Source organism: Emys orbicularis, chromosome 3 (genome assembly GCF_028017835.1).
Source record: "Emys orbicularis isolate rEmyOrb1 chromosome 3, rEmyOrb1.hap1, whole genome shotgun sequence".
NCBI classification, from domain to species: domain Eukaryota; kingdom Metazoa; phylum Chordata; order Testudines; family Emydidae; genus Emys; species Emys orbicularis.
The window spans coordinates 154,393,672-154,410,876 of record NC_088685.1 but is presented as its reverse complement, the minus strand read 5'-3'; the positions used below and the strand labels follow the sequence as shown (position 1 = coordinate 154,410,876).

Sequence of the window (17,205 nt, the reverse complement as noted above, 5' to 3'; positions counted from 1 at the left end):
TTATTACAATGAACTCTGGCTGCATCTGGATAGAAAACTTCCTATATCCTGATCTCTATCCTACAAGAATCCTACACATTGGCTACAAAGTAAGCATACCACTTTCTCCTGTAGTTTTAAGGGCAATCACAAACACCTGCCATTTGAATAATCAAATAGTCTATCAGAAACGTTTTGGATTTTCAAGTCTATCCCATGAATGGCACAGCAGGTTGGGTCTGGTACAACGGGGCATACCAAAGAGGCATGTCATCTGGAGGCTTCTGATAACAAGACACAACAGGGAAGTGGCTAACCGTGGGCCCTATGCTCAATGGTGCTGAGCACCTCCTGCAAGGGGGCTGAGTACCCTAAACTCCCAGGAGGCAGGAGCACTTGGCACCTTGCATGAGCAGGCCCAATGCTTACTTTTGAGTGGTGGATTTGGGTTAGAAACTCCCCTGCCCCAGAGATGAATGGAGAAAAGTCATGCTCCAGTGCAGATATTTTGGACTGTGTGTTTGCAGAATGGAAGGACAACATTATATCATTGTCCGTTCTGCTTGTTCTCATCATGTCCTGTCTGGGCTGTTTATTTCCTCTCCCTAAGTGAAGCACTTTCCATTTATTAGTGTTGAATTTCCCTTTGTTGCTTGCAGCCTTCTCTGCTCTCGTCTCGTCAGGGCTCTTTGCAGGGTGGTTCTGTCCCCCTGAGTGTTTACTGCTTTCAAAACTTGGTGTCATGTGCAATTTTGACCACAGCTGAACTTACAGCAAAGTGAGGCTTAACAGAGAACAGGAACCAGGTGTGCAGCATACAGAGAAGTTGTTATATATTTTTTTTAGTTTAGTTGAGCAAAAAAAGCCTCTGGAAACCCTAAGAGTTCTGGGCTAGGCTGATACTAGGAGGAAACTTCACAGCTTGAAGAGTGACTGTGATGCTCCTCTGGTGGACTCAGGGCTGTGAGGCATCTCACCACCACCTGCCCTTAGCATGAAGCAGTTTTGCCTGATGCCTGCTGTAGCTCAGCTGTAGCAACAGCCTCAGGCCACCGACAAACACCTACCTGCAGGCCCCCGCAGACCTCGCCCTCTCTGTGCAGGCTAGTGACAGACAAATGGCAACCCCTGAGCCCCTCTGCCAGCCCCCCCCCCCTCGGTGGCATCTAGCCCCTGGCATAGCCACTTACAGAAATGACCAGGTAAGTTGTCCCCCAGAGGACAACACACACACACACAAGCTTGCATGAGTGAGCTCTCAGCTCCCTTTTAACAACACAATGCTGTCATTTATTTATAGTGACAACAAATAGGTTTATTAACAAAGGTTATGATTTCAGGAGACAGTGAGCAAGGATAGTAAGAACAACTGGTTATATGTGAAACCGTCCTTTGTGTTTCCTCAGTGATGAATAAAGGGGAGTCCTCTTGCCTTCCTCTTGTCCAATAAACCTTTAAATTACACCCCCTTGCAGTGCACCCCAGGGAAAACTCTTCTCCCCACTTGCTTGTTCTCCTCTGTGCTGACCCCCAGGTTGATTTCGCATCATATTGATTTGGAATGCAGCTGTAGTTTCCATTGTGTTTGGCTTACAATGCTTAATTCACATGTCAGTTAGCTAGCTGGACAAACACTTCTGGTCTGAGAGAAAACCTCTCTCTGCTGGTGACTCAGACCTTGATACACTTGCAACATATAACACATAATTTTTAAACTATCATCTGTGCATGATCTTAATGACCAATGTGTCACCAGCTTTCATTTGATATCTCACACAATGTTCTTTATAGATAAATACTATGACAGCCATGTGTTGGGCGTAGTGAGTTTGTCAGACCTGTCAGGAATTGCTGACACAGAGTAGTGACCCTTTGGCCAGCTGGCACCAACGGGCCTCATGGCATAGTGAGACAGAGGCTTCTCCATTGTTACAGAAGCATCAGCCACTTAGAACTCATAGCTCACAGATCATGGGGCAGGGGAGAGAGAATACTTGCTTTGGTGGTTGTGGTTCCTTAGTAGGCTGGTAATGGGATGGACTAGGCCCAAAGGCTCCCTGCTGGAGGCCTCAGGGTTCTGCCACACCCATCCCAGGAAAGGAGCAGTGGAGAGGTCCTCCAAGCAGGCTAGAGTGGCTGCAGAGGAAGCAGCCAATCAGGGCCCAGGAGGGCCATATAAAAGGAGCTGCAGAACAGAGCAGTAGTTAGTTGTTGCGTGGAGCAGAAGAAGAAGAAAGGCATGTGTTTCTGTCTGGAAGAGTAGCAGGACTATAGACAGCTAAGCCTGCTGGCAGGGTCCTGGGGAACAAGAGGCTCCTGACTGGCTGCTAGGGACTGAGTAAGGACTGAGCCTGTGGAGGGCTACAGAAAGATAGTATCTCCAGGGAGGAAGCCTTGGGGATACAGCCCCATACCAGGGCTGGACTACTTAAAGACTAAAGCCCAAGGATGGCTAGAGAGAGAGACACCACCAGAGGCGTACCGCGATAGGCTCCTGTGGACTGTATACCCCGGAAGGGGTTTGTTCTGGCTAATGTGCAAACAGTGTGACTCAGCCGGATGGCTGAGTCACTGAAAACCTACCTGAGAACCACTGAAAGGGGTCTACAGAATACAGATATGCCCAATCAGAAGGGGACACTTGCGAGAGGTGGGTGCTAACCTCATTACAAGTCCATTGCCAGTAATGCTTCTTATCCACACCTTCTTTAACTGCAGTTCAAGAGGCTGTACATCGGGCATATTAAAGATTAGCGCCTAGATCCCTTGCAGCCTGATAAACCCCAACATTGATACAGGGAAAGTTAATTCTTTCCCACTGTGCCCTGTCTTCTCCATTTCTTCTCATAAGGCCAGAGCCTACCAACCTTACGCATGCTGAATAGTAATTTATTCTGTGAGCTGTCCATTAAAATTAATGGGACTGCTCACAGAGTAAAGACTAATCTACACTTAAAATTTAGGTTGACATAGCTGTGGCACTCAGGGTTGTGCAAAATGCTATAGTTATGCCGATCTAACCCCTGGTGGATGGAAGAATGCTTCTGTTGGCCCAGCTACTACTGTTCAGGGAGGCGAATTCCTACAGTGACAGAAAACCGCCCCACACTAGCTCTGACACTGTAGACAAAGAGCAGCTCCCAGATCAATGCAGTTTTTAGCTCTGAATTTACTGTTCGCCACCTGTTCGCCTTGTTTTCTTTTTTGCATTGCTCTCTCCTTAGACTGACAATGCAAATGACCAGCACGTGACCAATGTTTTATTTTCTCCCTAATGTCACTTTTTGGTGCTCGTTCAATGGCATCATGCTGAGCCATGTTTATTTGTCTGGGAGGAGGAGAGAAAAAGGAATCTTTTTGTCATTTAAAAAAGAATTCAGAAACATTTCTGTTGTTGTTAGGGAGGAAGACCTCATGGTTAAGGCACTGGACTGGGACTCGGGAGACCAGGGTATACGTCACAGCCCTGCTGCAGATTTCCTTTGTGGCCTTGGACAAGTCCCATCTTTGTGCTTCAGTTTCCTCATCTGTAAAATGGGACACTAATACTTCCTTACCGCCCACTCATTAAATCTGTTGGTAGGTTCCTGGATCCTACAGTGCTGGTGGTCCCTGAAGTACCTCGATGGATTATTAGTTTAAAAGAGCTTATCTTTACAAAACCCAGATTTGGGGGCAAATTCAAGCTGAAAGTGACTCCTTATTGTGAAGGATGAGAGCATTATCAGTAGCACAGTGACTGAGCAAGGCAGGGACTTGTGTTACTAGATAGCTGCTCGGCTTTGCTCAGAGGTGATGGGTTTAGTGTACTCTTGATTTAGCTTTGCATTGCAGGATAAATCATCTCCCAGGGGTGCCAGGAGGATTAGTTAAGGTTGTAAAGTGGCTTATGTATGTACTAAGGATAGTGCTATTTTAAGATCAATTTTTCCCCATCAGTAACTTTATTGGTATGACAAAGGGCACGCAGGTGTCAGCACAGTTAACTCATCGAGGGCCCAACTTCATGTAATTCTACTGACTTCAGCGTAGTTACTCCAGATTTACATTGTTGTAAGTGAGAGCAGAATCAGGCCCCAAGTCTCTGTGCATATGACCAGTTTAACAACAGTGATGGGGCAGCATCTGTACATCCAGCGCATTGCTCCGTTTCTGATGTGACTGCCCTGTATTATTAGACTGGTCCTGCTATATAGTACGTCTCCTTCTCGCAGTTATACAGAGCTTTTGTATACTGCCTGCATTCCTCCCAAGTGTGGGGACGGGATCTGGTATGCATCATCCACATGTAAAGGCTTACTTATTGCTTCACGGATCCTGCACTATGCAGAACCCTTTCAGGAGCTTTTGCTTTGGGGTTACATGGATTAACCCTTGTTGGATTCTTGTCTGGGAACCTCCTATCTTCCTGTTTCTCTCTCACACAGTCTAGGGGTATGTCTACACTACAGGATTAATCCGAATTTATATAATTCGAATTTAGGAAACCGATTTTATAAATTTGAATGTATTCGGCCACACTAGGCACCATTAATTCGGTGGTGTGCGTCCAAGCTACCGTAGTAGCATCGATTTCCAGAGCGTTGCATTGTGGGTAGCCAATAACATTGAATTGCCAATAACTTCGAATTGCGGCCACACTAACCTTAATTCGGATTAACAATACCGATTTTGACGCTACTCCTCTCGTCGAGGAGGAGTACAGAAATCGAATTAAAGGGCTCTTTAATTCGAATTAAATGGCTTCGTTGTGTGGACGGGTCAAGCGTTAATTCGAATTAAAGCAGCTAAATCCGAATTAAAGTCGTAGTGTAGACCAGGCCTAGGTAACTTGTGACCGATTTACGGAATGTGACTAGCCCTAAAATCCTTCCCCAGACCCTTTGTTCTGTAGGTTCCCTTGGCTTGCAGTCAGCATAGTTGCTGTTAGGCCTGGTCTACACTATAAACTTAGGTGACTCAGGGGTGTGAAAAACCCACCTCTCTGCTATGCCATGGCTATGCTGACCTAACCCCTGCTGTAAATGCATCTAGGTCAATGGATACGCGTGTCTGTCGACCTAGCTACCATCACTCAGTGAGGTGGAGTTCCTACAGTAACAGGAAAACCACTTCCAACACTGTCATCTGCATCTTCTTCATGGGATTACAATAGCAGGGTTACCGCGCTGTAGCTATGCTGCTATCGCGCCCATAAGTGTAGGCATGGCCTACTGTACTATTCAATGTACCAGGAGAACCCAGTCCTTAGATTGCAAGCTCTTTGGGACGGGGACTGTCTCCTGCAGCTTTTACAGCACAGAGCCGGTTGTCAGGGTTTACCAGAAGATAAACAGGTGATGTCCTTAGCCTCCCTGACCTCTCAGCCCTTGGATCTCCTAACCTCACACAGCTGACGACATCTAAGAGAGAAGCAGCAGGAGGAGTGTGGGTTATAATTTAAATTATGATCACACAGCACTGCAAAGGCCAATTACACAAAGAACAGCTGGAGTTGCCTCCTTGTGGGCTGATGGTCTCACCTGTATTCACTGCCATCTCTTTGCAGGGTATCATCAAGGCCTATAAGAGCGGCCTCACCCTCCAGGGAAACGCCACCAGTCTGGGGAGATGGGACTTTGTCGGCTCTTTCTTCTTCTCCATCTCTGCGATAACCACCATCGGTAGGAGAACTCTGCTGCTTGTTGTGGGTAACCTGGGTGGAACATGGATGGAATGGGAATGAATAATCACAGGAACACACCCTGCTCCCTCCCTGTGAGACACTGGCTTTCTCAGCCACCGGTGTTCAAATAGAAGCAAACTGCATGCAGATTCCAAGTCCATTTGTCTCTCGTGAGCTTCTGTCTGACTCCCAAGCTGAGCTTTGTGGAGGGCCTGCTGATCTGCGTAGCAGTCAAGGACCCATCTGGTTTGGTATTGGTGAAGTGAGTTTGATCTCTAAGCCCTATACTGTGGAGTATCTGGGCTGTGGGTGGAGTGAATGTGGGACTAATGAGGAAATGGGGGAAAATGAGGGGCTAGGGTAGCAGGGAATCAGGGAGAGATTTTTTTGGAGCCAGATTTTAACGAAACATTTTGGAGCTGGTGTGTAAAAATTATCGTGACTTCCTCTGCATTCCAATGATTATTTATTTATATTGTGTTAGTGCCCAAAAGCTCCACTGAGGTCCGGGCCCCTTTGTGCTGGGTGCTGTACCAATACTTAGTAAAAGATGGTCTTTATCCTGAATTAATTAAGCCTAATTAAGGCAAGCTGCAACAAATGGATGCTCCACAGAAATGAAGGGAATGGAAGGAAGAGAATGGTAACACTGAAAAGCACATGGGGTTACATGGATTCGCTCATTTATATAATATTAATAAATGCCCGTGGCCCCCTGTCTAGCCATTGTCTAGCCAGTGGCTCTGAAATCTTGTCCTTGGTGTATGTGCCAATATATTAATAGCCCTGACATGGGATTTAGAGTATCGGTCACTGGATGTCAAAGGAGTTGCCTAGGGGTCATTCTAGATTTCCAGCTTTACCTTGCATCTTTCAGCCCTCTTTGATCTTCAAGTCATTTTTCAGACCCAAATCTATCTGTCTACATGTCATGCAGACGGGGAATCGTTTTTACTGCTCTGCTTAGTACTGAAAATGCATTGCTATCAGAAATGCTGACCCTGGAAATCAGGAATTATAGCAGTAATAATATAATAGTTTGCTTTTCTACAAGCTGAGAAAAAGAAAAGACACCCACATGACTTTACTGGCTTCTTCCTGGACACTCTGGTTTCCTTTTCATGCGCTTTGAATCTGAGAAGGCTGAGAACCGCTGTATGCTCTTGTGTCTGAATAAACCACAGGATGGCGGTGTAGCCTCATTCTAGAATCTAGATGGAAAATTCTACAGGTGCTCAGTCATCCCAACCGAGCAGAGAAGTTTGGACATCCTAGGTGCTCTGAACTCTGACTTAAAACCAAACTACCTGCTCAGAGCACATTTGCCTACTCCCGTAGTTCATTATACATCCTTTCCAAGCCAACCGGAGTGCCTCTGTTCCCCCAAAGCCATTTTAGCCTCATTGTGCTTAGCTACACTCCAGGCAAAACTAACTTGTCTTTTAAAAATGATTTCCTAGCAAGGACTTTTTTTGTAAAACAGGGTTTTAGACTCTAGTGCTTTTAAGGCTTGTGCCCTGGCTTCACTGAGGGGTACAACCATGCTAGCTGGAATGTTTTTATAATGACAGTCCCATGGGTAGACTCAGATTTCAGAGTGCTTTTTTGTTTTTTCACAATGAAGCCAGTGGCAGTGGGCACGCTATTGCAGGTCTCTGTCTTTTCCCTACCCCACACACATTCCTCAAGGCTTAGAGTGGTTTGGGTGGTACCTGAGGACTTGGGAGGTCTAGGTTCTTCAAGCTCTTGCTCTGCCGCATGCTGCCTCAGTTCACCATCTGTAAAATGGAGACAACAGCATTTCTCCACCTCACTGGGGCTTGTGAGGGTAAATGCATTAAAGATTGTGAGGTGCTCAGATGTTATGACAATGTGGGAGGCATATTAGTACCGTAGGAAGATAGACCACATCAGTGTAGTTCTTCTACTTACAAAACATGGGTGGACCACTGTTAAATAGAAACCAAAGCAGTTTGGCAGGTGAGCTTGGTATGTGCTAACAATTTAAAAAAAAAAAAACCTTTAACATTTGTTTTAACTTGACTGACCAAAACCAGTTAGTTTAAACTGGCTCCTCTTAGGAGGCTAATGTCTTGTAACGTTACATTCTGTTTGAAGCACAGAAATACCAGTCAAATCCAAATCTGCTGCCCATTCTCCTTTTATGAATGAGAGTAGAATGACAGAAGAGATGTCCCATCTAAAGCCTGGCTGGGGACTGAGGCCTGATGGTGTGGAGAAGCCCCAGAAGAATCAGGATGAATTTGGGGTGTCCTGCTGGTCATTATTAATCATGGGGAAGGTTTTATAATTATTTGTGTGGGGTTTTTTATTTAATGTCCTAATTCTGTTGTATTTTAAGTTTTTTGACTTAATAATGCAGAATTTTGGACTGAGCAGTGTCAGAGCGTTTCTCCTTTTATTAAAGGTACATTTGCATGGCCAATATTATGATAATTCGGGGGCACAGAACTACTGGCATAGCTATGATTGCAGGAAAGCAAAGCAGGATGTGAATTAGGGTTCAGTAAGTTCCGTGTCAGCAGGCTCATGGGACTCGGGCTAAGGGGCTGGTTAATTGCAGTGTAGACGTTTGGGCTCAGGCTAGAGCCCGGGCTCTAGGACCCTGTGAGGTGGGAGGGTCCCAGAGCTCGGGCTGCAGCCTGAGCCCAAACATCTATACTGCAGTTAAAGAACCCCTTAGCCAGAGCATTGCAAGCCTGGGTCACCTGGCATGGGCCAGCTGCAGGTGTCTAATATGTATTCCTGCCTTGAGTGCAGGGGACTGGACTAGATGACTTCTCGAGGTTCCTTCCAGTTCTGTGATTCTATGATTTCCACCATTTCTAATTGCAGTGTAGGTACCCATAGATTCCAAGGCCAGAAGGGACCATTATGATCATTTAGTCTGACCTCCCGTATAACACAGGTCATAGAACATCCCCAAAATAATTCCTAGATCCTATCTTTTAGAAAAACATCCAGTCTTGAGTTAAAAAATTGCCAGTGATGGAGAATCCACCACAACCCTTGGTAAATTGGTCCGATAGTAAAAATTTTAACACTGAAAGTAATTATACCTTATTTCCAGTCTGAATTTGTCTAGTTTCAACTTCCAGCCATTGGATCATGTTACACCTCTCTCTGCTTGACTGAAGAGCCCATTATTAAATGTTTTCCCCATGCAGACTGTAATCAAAAGTCACCACTTACCCTTCTCTTTGTTAAGCTAAATAGATCGAGCTCTTTGAATCTGTCACCATAAGGCAGGTTTCTAATCCTTTAATTATTCTCGTGGCTCTTCTCTGAACCCTTTCCAATTTATCAACATCCTTCTTGACTTGTGGACACACTATTCCAGCAGTGGTCAGACCAATGCCCAATACGGTGTAAATTAACCTCCATACTCCTACTTGAGATTCCCCTGTTTATGCATTCTAGGATTTCATGAGCTCTTTTGGCCACAGCATCACACTGTCACCTCATGTTCAGCTGATTATTCACCATTCCCAAAACCTTTTCATCATCACTGCTCCCCAGGATAGAGTCCCCCATCCCGTTAGTATGGCCTGCATTCTTTATTCCCAGATGTATACATTTACATTTAGCCATATTACAATTCATATTGTTTGCTTGCACCCAGTTTCCCAAGCAATCCAGATTGCTCTGTAACAGTGACCTGTCCTCTTCATTATTTACCCATCCCCAAACTTTTGTCATCTGCAAATTTTATCAGTGATGATTTTTGTTTTCTTCCAAGTAATTGATAAAAACGTTAAGTAGCGTAGGGCCAAGAACCAATCTCACTGGAAACCCACCTGTTTCACGATTCCCCATTTCCAGTTACATTTTGAGACCTATCAGTCAAAATTTCATGTGTTTTAAGTCAACCTTGTGATTGTTGAATGCTTGAGAATGGCAAGACTGTAAAAGTTACTCACACGAGTAGGGATTTGTGGGATCAAGCGCTTGACATTTAATTCCGTGAATCCTGTTGGTACTGTACATTTTATTATAGTAATGCCCACTAGATGGTCGTATAGTGTCTAAGGGAAAAATACAGGTGGCTGGTCATAGAGCCCCTATGTTTGAGATAGGGTGACCAGATGTCCCAATTTTATAGGGACAGCAGGGCTGGCTCTGTGCACCAGCAAAGCAAGCAGGTGCTTGGGGCGGCACATTTGCAGGGGCGGCATTCGGGCCATCCTTTTTTGGCAGGGGGGCCTGCGGGTGCTCACGCAGGTAGACACTGTCCCAGCCCCCAAGCTGACGCCGAAGTCCAGGTGGAAGAGCCGCAGCGGTTGGCCAAAGCTGGCCCTGAGACTGGGGTCCAGCAGCAGCAGCGCGTCGTGCACGGGGGGTGCCCTGGGGCTGCTGTGGTTTGTGCCACCGGCCACGGCTGAGCCATCCCGCGGGCTCCGACATGTGGAGCACGGGACACTTGGGCTGGGGGCCGCCCCACGGGCCGCACAGAGCCCCCGCCGGCCTCTCCCTCTGAGGCTGCCCTGCCCCGGCTCCTCAGCCCCCTGCTGGGGCGGTCCCCCCGGCTCTGCCCTCCCAATTCCTGGCCGGTCCTGGAGGCAGGAGTCCCAGCTGGAGGGACCCTGGGCTGAGGCGTGGCCCGGGAGCCCCGCTCCTTACCCCAGCCCTGCCAGCGCCAGACCGGCTGGAGGTGAGGGGGGAGCAGGCGGAATCAGGGCCCCCCTGGGCGCCGGGAAGGAGTCGGGTGGATGCAGCCTCCGCCCCCGCTAGCATCATGAGCGGGATGCTGATGACCCACACTGGGAGCGAGTTACCAGTGACCCCAGGGCTGGGGCAGCAGGAGGGTGCAGGTGGGGGCGGAGAGCCCAGGGCTGGGGCGACAGGGGGGTGCGGGTGGGGGGGAGGGCACTGGTGGGGGGAAAGGGGGAGAACCCAGAGCTGGGGCGGCAGGGGGTGCGGGTGTGGGGGGAAGAGCCCAGGACTGCGGCAGCAGGGGGGTGCAGGCGGGAGCCCAGGGCTGGGGTGGGGGGCAGCCAAAAATTTTTTTGCTTGGGGCGGCAAAAAACCTAGAGCCAGTCCTGAGGGACAGTCCCAATTTTGGGGTCTTTTTCTTATATATGCTTCTATTACCCCCGTCCCGATTTTTCACACTTGCTATCTGGTCACCCTAGTTGGAGAGCCCTGTCCATGTTTATGCAAGTTCTGGAGACATCAGAAGGTGTTACTAGGAAGGAAGCATGGTCCCAGACCTCAAGGCGTAGCTAAGAATAAGATGGACTCTTCAAAGCATGTAAAGAGACAAGGTCCCTTCTCAAAGAACTTGCTGTCAGGCTCAGAGAAATGTAATGTACAGGGTGACGGTTCTGATGCAGGACCATGCTGGGACACAGTCATGGGAGATCAGTGCAGAAGGGTTTAGGAGTGGTTTGGAAGACGAGAGAGGTTGTCCCCAGCATAGGCAGCAGTATGAAAGAAATCGTAGGTATGGAGTGAGAGGAGAAGTTGGATGGAATTTACCCCTCACATTCAGGGTGTTGCTAACTCCTCCTGCTTCTTCCTCCACAGCTTCTTCACACCTTTCTGCCCACACCCTTGTCCTTGCTTTGATGGTCTCCCACCTTGTAATCCTTCTGGCCTTCCCATCAGCTCCTGGCTCCCCTCCAGTCTGTGCAAAATGTCACTGCCAAATCCACTGCCCTCACCCACAGCTCTGTTCATTTCTCTCTCTCACACACACACATACGTACATGTACATGTACACGTCCCTTCTCCGACTCTGCATCATCTTCAGCACCTACTTCAAACACCATGTCCCCTTGCTCAAAATTCTGCCAGCTCAGAACCCTCTGCTTCTCCTCCCTGTTGTCCAACAATCTCCTGTTCAGACCCTGCATGCCAGTATTATCAGTTCTTATGATATTTGGTGAGTTCCTTAAAGTCTCAGCTCCTGGAGTCACGGGATAATATGAGACTCTCTTCTTTTGTTTAAGAAGACAAAGTAAGTTTCTAGCCCTTACAGCTGCTGAGAAAAGCTCGAAAGCATGATCCCTGAAGGCTCAAAGACCAGAAGGGAGATAAGAACCTCAATTTTTTCATGTTTAGAAACTTGTGTTTTTAGGCCAATCTTGTTATTTTTATGGGGCCTGACTCATGATTTTTGAATGCTTGTGGTTGGGAGTTTTGGCACTCTACCAGTTCCACCTCTCCCCTCATCCTTTAGTTCTTTTTGTGTACCTCTGGGCCTTTTCACCTGCTGTCCCTTACATCTGGAATGTCCTCCTTGATCTTCCACAGAGCTTCCATTTCCTTCAAATCCTTTTGCACACCTCCCCTCCCTTTCTCAAAACCCTCCCACAATAATTCTCTAGGTCCCTTTAAAAACCGTAGCAATAAATACATGATCATACAAAAAGGACTAATGCAGCAAACCTTATCCCCCAAACAGCTCTATAACCTGCTCTGTGTGATGCATCCTCCCTCTCATTCGTTACCCACACCTGCTCCCAGCATGGCCTCTCTTGCCATGATCAGTATAGACTGTCAGCTCTTCAGGGCAGGGACCTTGTACCTATATGGGCTATATACAAACACTGAAGCAGGTTCGGAATGGGGAAGTGTGTTCAAGGTGAAGATGAGAAGCTTGAATTTGATGCAGAAGAAGCAAAGGAAGCCAGTGAAGGGATCTGAGGAGAGAGTGAATTTTGGGGTGTGTCTGTGCCAGCCTTTGTGGCACCTCTTGCTCACTTAATGCAGTGAGGGTACCATGTGCCACTGGATCCCAGATCCCTAGGACTCAGCGCTGTCTCAGGTAGGGGGGCACTTACCCAGGGCTTCCTTTACACTTTCTATTCACAAAGCTAAGCTGTGTCATGCATGAGTTTCAGTGAGACCATTTTAAACATAAGATGGACACAGTGAAAGTGCCCCTTGTCCATTCTCCCCACCCCCATCTCAGGCATGAGGGAAGAGCTGCAAATGTACATCAAAATAAATCCCTTCTGTCCTCCCTTGCTCCCCTCCCAGTGCTCATTGACGCAGATGCAAGAAGCGGGCTGCAGGAAGAGGACAGTCAGAGGTGGTATTTATGGCTCTGCCACAGACAGCCCGGTGGGACTGTCAAAGGCCAGCTCAGATCTGTGGAATCATGAAATTCCTGGCAGCTCTGGAACACTGTGCCAAGCAAGTGCTCTTCCGTGCTTGTCTATCTCTGTGTAACTGTCTTCCTGTGGCTTCCCAGCAGGTAGTGGAGTTCCCCGGTCAGCGGAAGTATTCCAGTTAGAGCTGGGCCTTTTTTTGGACAAAACATTTTTTGGCCAAAAGAGGCTGATTCGGGTTAACTGAAACATAAGACCGTATGAACGGCTGTACTGGGTCAGACCAATGGTCCATCTAGCCCAGTATCCTGTCTTCCGAGAGTGGGCAGTGCCAGATGCTTGAGGGGGAATGAACAGAACAGGGCAATTTATCAAGTGATCCATCCCCTATTGTCCAGTCCTAGCTTCTGACAGTCAGAGGATTAGGGGCACCCAGAGCATGAGGTTACGTCCCTGACCATCTTGGCAAATAGCCATTGATGGACCTAGCTTGCATAAACTTATCTAATTCTTTTTTGAACCCAGTTATACATTTGGCCTTCACAACATCTGCTGGCACAGGTTAACTGTGCCTTGTGTGAAGAAATACTTCCTTTTGTTTGTTTTAAACCTGCTGCCTATTAATTTCATTGGGTGATCCCTGGTTCTTGCAGTATATGAAGGGGTAACTAACAATCTCTTTTTCACTTTCTCCACATCATTCATGATTTTAAAGACCTCTGTCATACTCTTCCTCCCCCCCTTAGACATCTCTTTTCTGAGCTGTCCAGTCCCAGTCTTTTTAATCTCTCCTCATATGGAAGGTGTTCCATACCCTTACTCATTTTTGTTGCCCTTCTTTGTACTTTTTTCCAATTCTAATATATCTTTTTTGGGATGGGGGCGACCAAAACTGCATGCAGTATTCAAAGTGTGGGTGTACCATGGATTTATATAGTGGGATTGTGATATTTTCTGCCTTATCATCTATCCCCGGGGTTCTCAAACTGGGGGTCAGGACCCCTCAGGGGGTCATGAGGTTATTACATGGGGGGGTCGCAAGCTGTCAACCTCCACCCCAAACCCCGCTTTGCCTCCAGCATTTATAATGGTGTTAAATATATAAAAATGTGTTTTTAATTTATAAGGGGGGGGGGTGTCACACTCAGAGACTTGCAATGTGAAGGGTCACCAGTAAAAAAGTTTGAGAGCCACTGATCTATCCCTTCCTAATGGTTCCTAATATTGTTAGCTTTTTCGATAGCCGCCGCACATTGAGGAGATGTTTTCAGAGAATTATCCACAATGACTCCAAGAACTCTTGCTTGAGTGGTACCACCTAATGTAGACCCCCATCATTTTGTCTGTAGCTTTGGGATTATGATTTCCATTGTGCATTACTTTACATTTATCAACATTGAATTTTATCTGCCAGTTTGTTGCCCAGTCACCCAGTTTTGTGAGATCCCTTTGTAACTCTTCACAGTCAGCTTTGGATTTAACTACCTTGAGTAATTTTGTGTCACCTGCAAACTTTGCCACCTCACTGTTTATCCCTTTTTTCATATCATATATTAATATGTTCAACAGCACTGTTACCAATACAGGTCCTTGGGGGCCCCGCTATTTACCTCTCTCCACTGTGAAAATTGACCATTTATTCCTACCCTTTTTTTCCTATCTTTTTAATCAATTACTGACCTATGAGAGGACCTTCCCTCTTATCCAATGAGTGCCTACTTTGCTTAACAACCTTGGTGAGGGACCTTGTCAAAGGCTTTCTGAAAGTCCAAGTGCACTATTTCCACTGGATCACCCTTGTCTCTATGCCTGTTGACCCCCCTCAAAGAATTCTAATAGATTGTTGAGGCATGATTTCCTTTTACAAAAGCCATGTTGACTATTCCCCCATACAACATGTTCGTCTGTCTGATAATTCTGTTCTTTACTATAGTTTCAACCAATTTACCTGGTACTGAAGTTAGGCTCACTGGTCTGTAATTGCCAGGATCTCGTCTGGAGCATTTTTAAAAATTGGAGTCACATTAGTGATCTGCCAGTCATCTGGTACAGAGGTGATTTAAGCAATAGGTTACATTCCACAGTTAGTAGTTCTGCAATTTCATATTTGAGTCCCTTCATAACTCTTGGGTGAACACCGTCTAGTTCTGGTGACTTATTACTGTTGCAAAAGCTCCTCTATTGACACCTCAATCTTGGACAGTTCCTCAGATTTGTCACCCAAAAAGAATGGCTTAAGTGTGGGAATCTCCCCCACATACTCTGCTGTGAAGATGGATGCAAAGAATTAATTCAGCTTCTCCACCACAGCCCAGTCTTCTTTGAGTGCTCCTTTAACACTTTGATTCTCCAGTGACCCTATTGATTGTTTGGCAGGTTTCTTGCTTCTGATCTACTTTAAAAAAATTTGCTGTTAGTTTTTGTCTCTTGCTAGTTGCTCTTCAAATTCTTTTTTGGCCTGCCTAATTATACGTTTATGCTGCTTTTTATTTTCCTCAGTAGGATTTGATTTCCAATTTTTAAAAGATATCTTTTTGTCTCTAACTGCCTCTTTTACTCTGTTTGGCCATGGTGTCTTTTTTGTTTGTTTGGTCCTCTGTGGTGGTTTTTTTTTTTTTTTTTTTTTTTAATTTGGGATATACATATAGTTTGAGCCTCTATTATGGTATTTTTAAAAAGTTTCCATGAATCTTGCAGGCATTTAACTCTTGTGACTTTTCCTTTTAATTTCCATTTAACTAGATTCCTTATTTTTGTGTAGTTTCCCTTTTTTGAAGCCAAATGCTAATGTGGTGGGCTTCTTTGGGGGGGGGGGGTGTACACACACACACACACCTACCTACCTACCTACCTACCTACCTCTCTATTACTGATTGATTCAGCTATATTCACCTCTTGGGCCAGATCCTGTGCTCCACTTAGGACTAAATCAGGAATTGCCTCTATCCTTCTAAAATAACAGGAGTACTTGTGGCACCTTAGAGACTAACAAATTTATTAGAGCATAAGCTTTCGTGGGCTACAACCCGGTTCCAGGACTAGCTGCTCCATGAAGCTGTCATTAATGGTGTCTAGGAACTTTATCTCTGCATCCCATCCTGAGGTGGCATGTTCCCAGTCAATATGAGAATAGTTGAAATCCCCCATTATTATGTTTTCTGTTTTAGTAGCCTCTGTAATCTCCCTGAGCATTTCACAATGACTGTCACCATCCTGCTCATGTGGTATATTCCTGTTGCTATATTCTTATTATTCAAGCATGGAATTTCTATCCATAGATATTCTATGGTACTGTTTGATTCAGTTAGATTTTTACTGAATATGACTCTATGCTTTCTTTCACATATAGTGCTGCTTCCCACCAGCGTGACCTACTCTGTCATTCCTATAGGCTTTGTACCCTGGAATTACCGTTTCCCATTGATTATCATCATTCCACCAAGTTTCTGTGATGCCTATTAGATCAATATGCTCATTTAATACCAGGCACTCAAGTTCCCCCATCTTAGTTTAGACTTCTGGCATTTGTATACAAGCACTTATAAAATTTGTCAATATTTAGTTGTCTGCCTTCATGTGATGTAACTGAACGGGACTGTTTCGTTTGACTGTTTCTCTTCAGCTCCTACTTGTACTTTATTAACATCTATCCTCTTCTCCTTACTAGGATATAGAGTATCCCCTTTAATAAATCCTCCCCTAAGGAATGTGTGTGTCCAAACCATGTGCTCCCTGCACCTGTCAGCTTTCCCTGAGTTTAAAAAATCCAGTACAATCTTCTTAATTGTACATGTCAGCAGTCTGCCACTAGCTCCCTGGCCGACCTTAGTCAAGTCACTTCACTGCCTTTATTCCCCCACCAATTCCTATATAAGGGCGATAATCACGACTTTCCACCTTTGGCAAACACTTTGAGATCTACATGCTAACTGCTGCTCCTGTTACTGCAGACTTGGCTCAGATGGACACATGGCAAAAAGCCACACAGAAAGCTTGAAAAAACGGTGGGATTGACAGTGAGACAGAATTTCAAAGGCACAAAGGGGAGTTAGGCACCCAACTCCCCTAGGATTTTGGTGTTAGTTGGACAATTAACTGCCCTTTGAGCTTTTGAAAACTGGCCCCATTGTCTGTAAGGAGGCATGCAGGCTAGCCTGGGCACAATGATAACTTGTTAGGCGCCTGAGAGCTGCATAAATAACAGGAGTACTTGTGGCACCTTAGAGACGGATACAGACTAACACGGCTGCTACTCTGAGAGCTGCATCTAGACTACAAGAAACAGCCAACTGCAGCGCCCGTCATCTTCAATGTGGAGGTGCCACTACCCTGACTGAGCGGGTGTGACAAGCTGGTGTGTGTAATGAAGATAAGGGGATCGCATAGCAATGCTCCTGGGGCCACACTTCAGTCTCCCCTTGTCAAAGAGCTCTCAGTGCTCAAGCATTTCTGAGGTCAATGGGGGAAGGGCACTCAGGAAAGTTA

General features: G+C 46.1%; 1 protein-coding gene across 1 annotated transcript in view; it reads left to right on the top strand.

Moving 5' to 3' along the window:
• Positions 1-17,205, top strand: part of KCNK17 (potassium two pore domain channel subfamily K member 17) — a 52,090-nt gene that overhangs the window by 21,715 nt on the left and 13,170 nt on the right. Inside the window, exon 2 of the mRNA XM_065401589.1 lies at positions 5,528-5,642. Within this exon, the coding sequence (XP_065257661.1) occupies positions 5,528-5,642 (115 nt within the window). The remainder of the gene's footprint in view (positions 1-5,527; positions 5,643-17,205) is intronic.